Raw genomic sequence first — 13,016 nt, 5'->3', positions numbered from 1 at the left:
TACATTTTATCATTATTTGCTTCTCTGTCCTTTTCCCCAACTAAAAGGTATATTCACAAGGGCAAAGACTGTGTTTTCTGTTGCATTATCAGCATCCAGAACCATGTCTGGCACATAGCTGGGGCTCAATAAACATTCACTGACTAACTGACGGACTGAACGAATCCTGCACAATGAAAAGAAGCCATCAGCTAAAGATCTGGGAGGAGATCACCCTGCACACAGGAAGAAGCAAACATCTGTGCTTGGTAAGAACATGCTTGCTATGTTTGAGGAGAGGCCAAAAGGCCAGTCAAGGGGCTGAAGACAGTGAGCAAGGGAGAGAGTAGAGAGTAGCCAGAACATGGAGGGCCTTCTTGGCCCTGGTAAGGAGTTTGGGGTTTCTGAATTTTATTTTAAATGTAAAATGGAAGCGAAGTGCTCAGTGATTAGTTTGAGTAAATAACTACTGAATGGGACATGAGAGGGGAGTGCTTCCAAGATGGCTAAAATAATAAGAACAAGCTTCCTGGCAGTGTCACTTGGAGCTGAATGCTAGACTAAGAAGGAGCAGAGGACAGAGAAGCTTTCGTGTGAGTCCGCGTCTTACCATGGCAAGAGCCCTTCCTTGATACGCAAGGGCAAACAAGGGCTCAGATTGCTCTAATTATTTGGCTTTGTTTAATATTAGAAGGACAGGATACTGGACATGCAGATCAATGCAAAATATACAGATGAGAGACCCTAGGAATGCTTTCTTTATTTATATAAAAGTTCATGGAAGGTGGTATCATTTTATCTGTCTATCCTTCTCCCTCAATTTGTCACTCAATTGGTCCATCCCTTACTCAGTCATTAAATAATTATTACTTGTGCATCTACTTCCCGGTGGTGAGAAAGGTGAGAAAGACAATCATGGAATTTGGGATCTAACAGATAACCTTCAAAAATCTCTCATGTTGGGAAAATTCTTTTTTTTTTTTCCACATTGGGAAAATTCTGAGACAGGATAGTGTAGTTGAAAATCCTTATAAACATCCACTCCTGAGTTCACATCCCAGATTAGCTCTGTATTATCTTATACTTTAGGGCAAGTCATGAAAAATCTCTAAGCCCTCAGTTTTTTGCTTTCCAAAGATGATCATGGGGCCACCATGAGTCCGACAGGTGTAAAGGGCTAAGCAATGCCCAGCACGTGGTCATACTCAAAGATTAGTTTCCATTCAACCTTTCTGAATAAACCTATGTACAAAAATAGGCTCCAAGTCTGCAACTTTATTGCCTGATTTCTTCCTAAGTCATGAATTTTTCCAGCTTGTCATCTGAATGCCACTAAAGAGAAAAGGTGAGACTTGGCACCAAACACTGATACTTTAGCTCCACCCTGGCCAGGCTCCCTCACTCAGACCTTTCTGCAGACAGAAAAAGAAATCCTAAGGCAGGAGAGGTATTCAAGAACACCTGCCTGGGGAATGTCTAGGCTCAATTTGTAGAGCAGGCCATGCATCTGTTAAACCTTGCCCTCTTTGTAGGTAAAGATCCAACATGAATCCTCAGGAAGGCAGTCTGCAGCAGTGGTTGAGAGGTGATGCTCTGGAGCCCTGTTGACCAGGTCAAACTGGTCAAACTGCAAGGGTGATGATCCAGCTGCATCACCTTGGATTCCTTAACCTGACTCTGTGGTCAGAGTCTGCTAACCACCAACTTCATGGGGTGGTTTTGGTTGGGAGTTTTAAAATGAGAGATTGGACATTAAGTATGGAGAACAAGCCTTTGTCTACGGTAAGTGTTCAATAAAGAGAATCTATAGGTGAATTTCTTTTTAAAGGAGGAATACTTGAAAATACGAAAGAAGACCCCCAAATAAAGATTGTTCTTGCCGACACTGCCCTTAGAAAAATAGGCCAAACAGTGGCCTTGTTGTGTTTCTGAAACCCAATTAAAAAGGGATAATAATTCATTGAAGTGGCTTGAGCTGAAGCCACCTGAGTATTCTGGGTCTAAAACTTATAAGGCACAGGGTTAAAAAATTCCCCTGTCTGCATTCTTGCCCCATGGTGATTCAATTTAGCGCACTGGGATGTGAGGGCCCACCTTCACTTCCCAGATACCATCATGAGGAACCTGATTTGCTGTTGGTCAGTCAGAGCAGGTCTCTACCAGTCTTGACTACCTGAAATGCAGCCATTTACAAAAGAACACTAGTTCCAAACAACTTAAAAACTAGTCCTAAGAGGTTCTGGTCTTACATGCACATGTAAGACATGCTTGTTTTAAGTAAAAAATCCCAAACAGCTTTCAGGAAGGGTCAGTATTGTACTGAGCACTGATGATGTGCCAAGGACTCCACACATGCTGATGCCAACAATGATGCAAACAGCAAATCACCTGGAAATGGTCTTATATTCCTCCCTTGCCCACCTGTCTCATTCTTCACAGCTGATCTCACAATCACTCCTTTTCCTCCAAAATACATCTTGAGGCCCTTTTTAAAAAAAAATCCCTATTTCTACCATCTTGTCCATATCAAGTGATTAAATCTCCTTGTGCCTCAGTTTCCTCATCTATAAAATTGGAATATCATCTACCTCAGGATTGTCATAAATGGAGTCATATATTTAAAGTGCTTAGAACACCACCAATATGAATGCCGATTGTTCTATTTATTGTTACTGTTTTGTTGTTGCAATGGCTTCTGAAGCTGTTTCTACCTGTTTTCACACTAAGTCTATTATTTATGTAGCCTCCAAAGTGATCTTTACAAAATACATGTCAGCTCATGTCACTTCCTGGTTTAAAACTCCTCTGGTTTCCCAACATATTTAGAGAGCAGCGTCCAAATTCACTCTACAGCTCTCAAGACAACCACCATTCCACCAGCACACTGTGCTTTAGCTCTTGCCCCCCTCCTTCCTCCCAACGTGCAGACACAAGTCTCCCCGAGACACTGCTCCAGCCATTCCCTCTCCTGGAATGTCCATCTCCTAGACCTCTCATGACTGGGTCCCCATCATGCAGGTCTCAACCCAAATGTCACCACCTCAGGCCTTTCCTGATCATCCTACACATCCTTTATGCCACTCCCCATCCCCAGTTACTATCTGAATGCTCTTTGAAACATTCTCTTTGTAGCACTTACCACTATTCAAATAAAGATTACAGATGCATTTTGCTTTACCACAGTGTTGTTGTTCTATCAATATTTTACTTGAATACCTTGGGTAAGGCATTTCTTCCCATTTTCACAGGATCTCTCCTTCACTGTTGTCTAACACAGGTTCTAGACATAGTCACATAATCTGCCCAGCCCTAGGAGGAGTTTGTGTTTGTGATATTTCTTCTACCCCCTACTCGGCAGGGGGTAGAAATATCACAAACACAAATACAAAAATGTGTTCCAAAATATTAGGTTGAAAGAGATCATCCGGAAGACTCAAAATAGGCTTACAGTATCTTTTAAAGACTATCATTAAGATGAAATACAAAATTTAAAACTTCAGGAGAGAAAATGGTGGACTCCTGAGACCTACCCATGGAGCCTCGTCTGAGAAACACTATACTATATGAATCTTCTCTCCTGAAATAGGCAGGCTCTCCCTTCCTTAATATCTGAGTCAGAGATTTCCTGAGTCAGGACTACCCTCTGACACTTCTTAATGGGAGAAAAGCCATATTTATAGCTAATGAATAAAATATTAGCCGACTCTCCTAAGTACTGACAGAGACCTAGCGTTAATTGCTGCCCCGGGACTAACCTGCTTTGCTCATACAAATAGGGGCTGCTTATTCAAGAGGGATGCCAGCCAACTTGGTTTGCATGAAAGAGTGATGACAGAGAATAATCTCCAAAGAGTCATTGCACTCTTGGGAACTAATGAGATATTTATTCCAGATATAACAAGGGATGGAGAGGCCAAGGGTTGAGGACACCAAAACTCATTGAGCATCTTCTGTATACTCCATGCTTTATGCAATTTATCTCATTTAGTCTTCATGACAATCAATGAAGTACTATTGTGTCCACTTCACAGATGTATATATCAAAGCTCTGAGCTGTCGTAGGTGTAAAGGAGGGGTCTGACTCTATGGGAATCTGACTCCAGACTTGTACTCGTTGCAGGACACAATGCAGGATGTGAAGGTTCAAAAGTGAAAGTAGCTACTGTAAATGCACTGAATTTCTAACAAGATGATTAAAAACATATATCTATAAAAATATGGGTAAAACATAGACTCCTATTTTGGGAATAATGGTTGAAAGTGATGAAAGTTTTACTTAACAGAATGTAGTCCTTAGATGTTTTAAGAACTGTCAGGTAAGGGAGGGGTAAAGACCCTGTCTATTCTACCAATGAGCAGATCTTGGACAGATGGCTGGGAATCTGGGGTAGGGATGTCAGTTTTTGGTCCCAGCTCACCTTGGACTTTTGAATAAATAAAACAAATGTGTGTGTGCACATATGTGTGCATGCATGTAAGATACTTCAGCCTACTCTATACTCTGCTATGTTCTCAATGTATATGAGAGGGTCTGGCATATAGTAGACAGTCAAATATATGTTGAATGTGCAACTGAGGAATTGTTGAACACTACATCTGAAACTAATGATATACTATATGTTGGCTAATTGAATTTAAATAAAAAAAATACGTTAAATGAATAAAATCTGCCCCAACAAGAAAAACATATTACTTGTTTAAGTTAACTCATCACTGAAAGCTACGATCCCAACTCCTCAGCATGGCACCTAATTAACTTTAGGATCCAACCTTATCTCCTATTCTTCAGGGAATGAACTCCTCCTCAAAGGACTTTTGAAGAGATTAAGGTTCTGAGCATGGATTCCTGCCTTTGGAGGGGGTTATATGATAGCTAAGCAAGCTTTATGGAACACTCTCTAGATGCTCGGTACTGCACTCAACACTTTACAATTATTGTTGCATTTAACATCACCACAACTATATGAGTTAGGTCTTATCAGCTTCCCATTTTACATAAGTAGAAAGTAAGGTTTGCAGAGGTTAAGGCATTTGTCCAAGGTTATGTAGGTGTTAAGTGGTAGCGCTCAGATTAAAAACCCCAGATTTGTTAATAATTGCCAGGTCCCCTTCCAGTAATGAGACCCAATATATTCTGTTCCTAATCTAGTATCTGTACTGAAGATTAATACCATGACCACAGGAGATGTTCTTTCCAAACAAGCACTGGTTTCCATGGAAATTGTATCTAAGGCTGCTCAGCATCATGGCATTTACTTGTTTAAACTCATCACTGCAAGCTATGGTCCTAAATCCTCAGCATGGCATGTAATTAACATTAGGATCCAACCTTGTCTCTTATTCTTCCACATCAGAATACTTTGTGTCTGTTCATCCTCCACTTTATTACTACTGCCTTGTTTTCAGTCATGTTCTATCTCTATACTGAACATCCATTGGTCTATCCATCATCCATTAACCAATGATAAGTCAGGAATGTGGTCATTTCTGGGAACAATGCCCTGCCTTCACCTACTGTACAGTTTCACAAAAGGGAATAAGTAAACCTACTAATTCTGACCCATCATGCAGGAGACATCTGAAGATCTTTCCTCCTCCATGAAGCCTCCCCTAAGTATCCCAGGTCCCTCTTTGTCTGTTTTGCTTTGTACTCTGACAACACTATGGTCCATATCATAACTGAGGTACAACAAACCTCATTTCTGATGATGGTTAGGTTCTAAAGCCAGTGTGAAAGGACACAACAGTCCAATTGCCCTCCCGAATCCCTTAGGAAGAAGCTGTTACATTGGAGACTTGCCACTGTTTCCCAGTACTTGCCCATCAAGCAAGCTTGTCCTCCATGTGGAAACAGACTGCTGTCTTTGATTAAAGGGCCAGAGAAGAAGTCAGCTTAGTTCAGAGCCAAACTGTAGGAAGAATATCTATCTAGTTATACACTACAATCACAGCACACATACAGTCACGCTGAGATGCTCACAGAATGCGAGTCCTGAGGGAGCCAAGACTGGCTCAGAGCACAGCAGAATTACATTGTCCCCTCAAACTGTCACACTGAGGGGCCCATGTTCATCGAGTAAGCAGGGCAAATCATTGCCTTAGCTGTCTGAATTTTCTCTTTCGCATAAATGCACATAGAATGTGGCTTCACCATGTGCAGTCACTTAACTCTTCTAAATGGGCGACTAAACTAGGAGTTCCTGGGACACATGAACCATGCCCAACACCCATGGTCAATTCCTTGGTGAATAAGAACCTCCAAGATTTGGTCGCTGTCTTCCCCTGCAATAGCATTTCTCTCCATTCATACCACCCTTTCCTCACCAATTCTACTTACCTATTTCTAATTTTCACCATTGAGACCTGCTTCCTTACACTTCCCGCCTCTGCCTATAGCACCCCTCCCTATGTTACCCAGCACATGTCTATCCTCGGTACTCCCTGCAAATGTTTCCTTCCTGGGTCCCTGACCCTTTTTAGGTAAAGTTTTGGCATCCTCCCACTCTGAAGCTGGGCCATGTGACTTTCTTTGACCAAGAGGATGTTAGCAAATGTGACACAGCAGAGTTGAAAAAGTGTTTGTGCAATGGGGATTGTCCTGCTTGTCTGCTGTGGCTATAGATCGTTCCTCAGCTAACCTGCTGGAGGGTGAGACAGCTGGTGCTAAGTCAGGTTGCCCCACTCATGTCAGCCAAGGCAATCCGAGATCAGCCGGCTGCAGGCTGACCCCCTACACATAAGCAACCGGTATCAGCAAAACTGCCTCGGTAGTTTGCAACATACTAGCAATAGCAGCTCAGTCCAGATCAGCCAAACCCATACTCCTGCTGTGTGCTATGGATATTTTGTTGCTTATCATGTAGTATGATTGTAGCAAAAGATAACGGATACATTTTCTACCAAGACTTCATTGGCCCTCCCAAGGACAGACAATCACTCCCATATTTGCGAAACCTCTAAATCTTGTGCTTTCCCCTATTAGAAAACTTAACACACTCTACTATTATAAACATTTGGTAAATAATATGATTATTTGTTTTTATGCCTACTTTTTTTTTTTAAAAGATTTTATTTATTTATTTGACAGAGAAAGACACAGCAAGAGAGGGAACACAAGCAGGGGGAGTGCGAGAGGGAGAAGCAGGCTTCCCACGGAGCAGGGAGCTGGATGCGGGGCCTGATCCCACAACCCTAGGATCATGACCTGAGCCAAAGGCAGACGCTTTACAACTGAGCCACCCAGGCGCCCTTATGCTTACTTCTTCTAAGGCTGACTTTCTTGAGAAAAGGAACATCTTTGTGAGGGAAGTGATGTGATATAATCAAAACAGTTTGGGCGTACCTGTTAGTACAGCCATTACAGAAAAGAGTATTGAGGTTCGATTAAGAATTGAACTGCCATATGATTCAGCACTGCCGGGTATGTATCTGAAGAAAATGAAGTCAGCACCTTGAAGAGAGACTGCTACGCTCATGTTAACACTACAGCATTATTCACAATAGCCAAGATACGGAAACAACCCAAGTGTCCATCAACAGATGAATAGATGAAGAAGATGTGAAGTAGATGTACAATAGAATGTTATTTAGCCACAAGAAGAAAATCCTGTCATCTGTGACAACATGGATGGACTTTGGTAGCATTATGCTAAGTGAGATAAGTCAGAAAAACAATTACTGTATAGTATCACTTACACATGAAACCTAAAAAACCGAACCTTGTAAAAAAAGAGTAAATTGTAGTTACCAGGGGCTGAGGGGTGAGTAAATTGGGGAGATGTTGTTTAAGGGTACAAACTTACAACTAGTAGATAAGTTCTGGAGATTTAATGTACAAAGAGTGATTACGGTAAAAAGTATGTGTTATAACTTTTAAAGTTGCTAACTGTTCTCAACACAAAAAAAGAAATGAGAATTATGTGAGGTGATCAAGGTGTTAGCTAACACTACTGGAGTAATCATACTGTGATTTATATATGTATGAAACTAACACCTTGTATACCTCCAATTTACACAATCTTATGTTTCCATTATATTCAATAGAAAAAATAGTTTGGGGGTACTTGGGCTGGAATCATGTTTCTGCAAGTGGCCAGACTTTCTGAGCCCAAGTACCTTTAGCTATAAAATGAGGCCAGCAGCAGCCATTTTGCAGCCTTGAGAAAAGGAAGCAAGAAAATCTGTAAAAAGTAGCCAGTTCAATGTATGACACATCAAAGGACTCAACAGATACATTTGGTTGAGTGAATTAACAACCTGACACTTACATGGCAAAATTCTCAGAATAAGTACAGCAAAAACAGAAGGTCTTTTGTCCCATTACCAAGTCCTAACATCACACCAATGCCCACAGCATTCTGCAGCCTCTAATTTGATTTATTACTATGGAGGCTGATGTTTCAATTTACTGAACCCAGCTGTATAATAAATAAAAGTACCTCAGAGGACCACCTTTGCAACTTAACGTCAGCACAGCAGTTAAATGCAGTTTATTTAATCCCGCCTCTAAAACAAAAGTTGCAGTTTGTGGCTTATAAATCTGTTCTTCCTGCAACCCTTCCGAGATATGCAGACACCTGCCTTGTGCTTTTTGCCTGCTCTCAGGCTGGCTAAACAGCCTGTCAATGCGGCATGCGCTATGATCCCCCATAATTAAGAAACAGGTACTCACCTCTCTGGAGGCAGGCAGGTCTCTTCTACGGCTGCTGCAAGAGCAAGAGGCACAGTGAAAAGGGGCGTAGGTGGCAGCCTGATGAAAGTGAACTTTGTCTGTGCAATGCCCTGGCCCCAGAGACAAAATGAGGAGTGGCAACTCATTGGTGCCCCAAGCCTCCCTGCCCCCCGACACCTAGGAGGCCCTCCGTCCTGCAGCGCAGCACTCACCCACACTATATGGTGTTTCTATATGAAGACGATCTTGATCTTTCGGATGAGACTCTGACCTTCTGGAGCACCAGAACTTGTGTGTGTGTGGGGGGGGGGGCGTTTCTCTCCTTAACTCTCATGTCTCTCACAGCACCCAGGGCAAAGAGAGTGTGGCTGCTCAACACGAGCTTACAATAGTGATAGCGTGCATTTACTGAGAGCTTACTGGTGTGCCAAGCATTGTTTAAACCCTTTCCATGACTCATCTCATTTATGCTCACAAAAACCCTGAGAGATGAGTGTTACTGTCATCCCCACTTTACAGATAAGGACAATGAGGCTCAGTGAGTAAGATGCCCAAACTTAAATAGCTAGTGAGTTGGGGAGCTGGGATTTACAAAGGCCATTTTACTACAGAAGACTTGGTGCTTTGTTCTATGTTCTCCGACAACCTTCTTTGCTTTCAGAGAGAGGGTTTGAGGTCTGAATTATTTAGTGTTTATAAAAATCATACTTAGCCTTCTCTGTTATGGAGGTGGCCAAATTATTATTAAAGTATACTTATAAGAGAGCTCTTTTGTTTTGTTTTCTTTTTTTTTTTTAACCAGGCAAAGACCTTCATTAACCTTGTTTCAAACTTCCCAGACTTCTCCAGGTTAATGAGCTGCAAGGAACGAATAGTGTCTAAGCAAAAACTGAAAAGTGCTGCAGTGTCCAAGGGGCTTGGGCTTAAAAATACTAGAGATCTCGAGTCCGTCAGATCCATAAACAAAATTTTAAAAAGCAGTCATTATATAAAACAGCAGCTCCTAGTCACTTCCTCAAGTTTCATCTTCTTCAGAAGTTGACTTAATTCAGTTTGCTTCATTCTTGGAAGCTTCGTCAAAATTCTCCACAAGGTCTGGAACCTCCTCCCCTCTGGTAGCAAGTGGTGCATTTCCATCCACGCATCGTGTGTGCAGAGCTTCAGCCAGTCGTCCTCAACTAGTCAGATGGTCTGCACCAAGTTGGTTTAAGACACTGGTAGCATTTCTGTCACCTGCTTCCTCAGCATGGCCTGTGATGGTGAGGGCCGTCGCTGCCCCCGATGCCTGGACTTCAGGCTTGTGGAAAGGGATCGTGGTTCCTTGGTTTGTAACTATATTCATTTCTTCAATACCAGAGATATTGTTTACCCCTCACTTCTTTAAGGAGAACTAAGGTTTGGGGCACCTGGGTGGCTCAGCCGGTTAAGGGTCTGTCCTTATCTGTAAAGTGGGGATGACAGTAACACTCATCTCTCAGGGTTTTTGTGAGCATAAATGAGATGAGTCATGGAAAGGGTTTAAACAATGCTTGGCACACCAGTAAGCTCTCAATAAATGCACGCTATCACTTTGGCTCAGGTCATGATCCTGGGATCGAGCTCCGCATCAGGCTCCCTGCTCCGTGGGGAGTCTGCTTCTCCCTCTGCCCCTCTCCCACCCCATGCATGCTCTCTCACGCTCTCTCTCAAATGAATAAAATCTTAACCCCCCCCCCCAAAAAAAGGAGAACTAGGGCTGTAGCCGTTCTATGAACCACCTTTTTCTGGCAAGCTGTTCCTTTCTCACCAATGTGCACCTGGGCTTGCAGTCTGGTCAGTTTCTCCTGGTTCATCTTGGTGGAGCGGAAATGGGACCTTGGGGGACTAGGGTTGGCACTAGGGGGTCTTGGCCAAATCAACTGAGATTAGGTGCATGCACGAGGGGACACAAGATGAACTTCCTTTTAGGATAAGACAAGAGGACTTGCAGCAGTGGTTCTCCAAGTATGATCCCTCAACCAGCAACATCAGTATCCCCCCCAGGAAACTTGTTAAAAAGGCAAATTCTTAGGCACCCAATCTAGACCGAATAAACCAGAAAACTCTGGGAATAGGACCCTGTGATTTGTGTCTTGACAAGTCCTCAAGGTGACTCTGGTGCAGGCTGAACTTTGAGAACTACTGAGTGAGTTCAAGAAATTTAACTGCCATGAGGTTGTTCAAAGCAGTCAAATGAACAATGCAGATGGCATCAGCTCTCTGAGTGTACCATCTGCTGACGCTCGTGGCCACAGTAAGACAAATGTCAGCGCGGCACTACATACCACCCCAAAGTGTGTGTTCGTCTCATGTTTCATTAGCGCAAACATAAGCAAAGGCATTTGAAGTGTCAACAAGATCAGAGCACGGTGCAGGTGGAGAGGGAATGAGAAGGCGTTTCTTTAAGTAGCAGAGGAAGACACAAAACAGCACAGAAAAAGGACTTCCCAGGATGCTTCAGTTCCTGGAAAGGGCCAGTGGGGGCTGGGGTGGGGGGCCCTTCAGCTAATTACCAAAGGCAGATCAGAGAGGCCTGAGGGACCCCCATTAGGATCACAGGTCAAGTTCACAGTGCCTTTCCTCCCTTTTCACTCTCTCCCCTCTCCTACTGCACTGATTGTGTTGACAACACAGGCTTTGTAGGAAACACAAAAGCTCCCTGCTCCGTGCTTGACTACTTTTCTTTTTCTTCCTCTTGGACAGATTCCCAGTGATCAAATGCAATGCTCTCAGGGGAAGCGGGCTGGCCCAGGAGCGATAAGGGGCCAATTCCCACAGATTTGTCATTTCACGGGCAAGCTGCCACAGCCTGTATGTGAAATAACCAGTGATGGATGTCCAGCCCCATGGAAAAGCAGCTGAGCATTATCATCTGGGAGTTGACACGGAGAGGGAGGTAACAGGGGGGACACGGGCGCTGGAACCGTGACTCCTGCTGGCTGGCTGTGTGCGGGGCCCTGTGCATTTCCTTACCTTCCCTGTGGACCTTGGAAATTGCAGCTGCCTGCCTCTGGAAGGCCTGGAGGTTCACGACTGGGGGCTTCGGAGGCTTTGGGGGAGGAGGACCCAGGGACTTGATGGAAGGCAGTGGTTTCATTTTGAGAAATTGGTGATGCCTATCAACTGGCTGTTTTTCTAAGCATGGATTATAAAAAGAAAATGCAGGTTATTACCATCTCCATTTCATGGCTTCTTGGGTGAAACTGACCAGTCCTTGCCTCAGTGTCTCTCCCCTCTACTCTCTTCCTACTGGCCAGATGCCCCGATCAAAACGCAAGTCAGGCTGATCATGTCACCAGCCTGCTGCCCGAGGCTGAAGCCTGGCTTCCTCGGCAGGACGTCCATGTATGTACCTCATCCTCTGGCATATAAATACCACATGACCCCAATCCACATTTCCAGATTCTTCTCTTACCACCATTTACCATCCTACTTTCCCAACCTCGAGCCCAAATATCTTTCATTCACACCGATGGCTTCTCAATTCTCCAAATTTGATTTAAAAAGCCATCGTATATCCAAGACTTTGTTCATGCCCTTCTTGGTTCTGGGATGCTCTCCCCTCACTTCTTTCTTAGAAAGCTCTGACTCATTTTTTAAGGTCCTGTTCCAATGACACCTCCTCTGGGAAGCTTTATTTGATTTCAAAATCGAGGTGAGAATTAACCACTCTCTGTTTTGTACCCCCACAATGTATTGTTAACACCTCTCTCTCAGTGTTGTGGCATATGAGAGGGGCGGGTCCATCTTCCCATCGAGTGATAGCTGCTTGTGTGCAGGCACCAGGCCACACCAATCTCCTGCCAGCATCGAGCATGGTGCCTACTCCCAAGGAAATGGATGGTGACTATCCCCCTAAAGGATGCCTCAATCACTTAGGACATGCAAATAACATGGGGGCTATAAAGAGGACGAATTGATCTCCGATTTCCAGGACTCATAGCCTAGGGCAAGCTTTAAGGCTAACTTTGAGGTACGTGGGCACCTGTGGATTTTGGGGTTTTGAGTCCTGGAATTTTCCAGGACAATCTCAATTTCATACATTTCATCCTTCTGTGCTCGGAAGCCAAACTCCAAAAGAAATTCCAATGTTATATATGAAAAATCGTATCTGCCTCTTACAGTGAAAATAGCACAAAACCTTGTATGATCCAAGGGCCTTGATTTGGGGTTCACATAATACAGTGGTTGACTACATGTACCATCCATGCCAAAAAATAAAGACGTTGGCCTCTGTACTACTTCCTCAGAGCCCTGTTGCCTTCTAAGAGCAAAGAGGCCAGGGGTGGGGAGGGGTGGGGGGGGGGGGGGGGGGGGGGGGGGGGGAGGGGGGGGGGGGGGGGGGGGG

At 43.8% G+C, this 13,016-nt stretch overlaps 1 protein-coding gene across 2 annotated transcripts in view; it reads right to left on the bottom strand.

The window, feature by feature from the left end:
* FYB2 (FYN binding protein 2) overlaps positions 1-13,016 on the bottom strand; it is a 139,471-nt gene that overhangs the window by 85,557 nt on the left and 40,898 nt on the right. For both annotated transcript variants that reach the window (XM_073896677.1, XM_073896678.1), the window contains exons 3-4: positions 11,642-11,803; positions 8,651-8,684 (exon numbers count right to left, since the gene is read on the bottom strand). In XM_073896677.1, coding sequence (XP_073752778.1) covers positions 8,651-8,684; positions 11,642-11,803 — 196 coding nt within the window. The remainder of the gene's footprint in view (positions 1-8,650; positions 8,685-11,641; positions 11,804-13,016) is intronic.

Source organism: Callorhinus ursinus, unplaced genomic scaffold (genome assembly GCF_003265705.2).
Source record: "Callorhinus ursinus isolate GAN/ISIS: 27379988/994484 unplaced genomic scaffold, GSC_fseal_2.0 scaffold9, whole genome shotgun sequence".
Taxonomy (NCBI): domain Eukaryota; kingdom Metazoa; phylum Chordata; class Mammalia; order Carnivora; family Otariidae; genus Callorhinus; species Callorhinus ursinus.
Note: the sequence above shows the minus strand (reverse complement) of the source record. Positions and strands in the feature narration are given on the sequence as shown.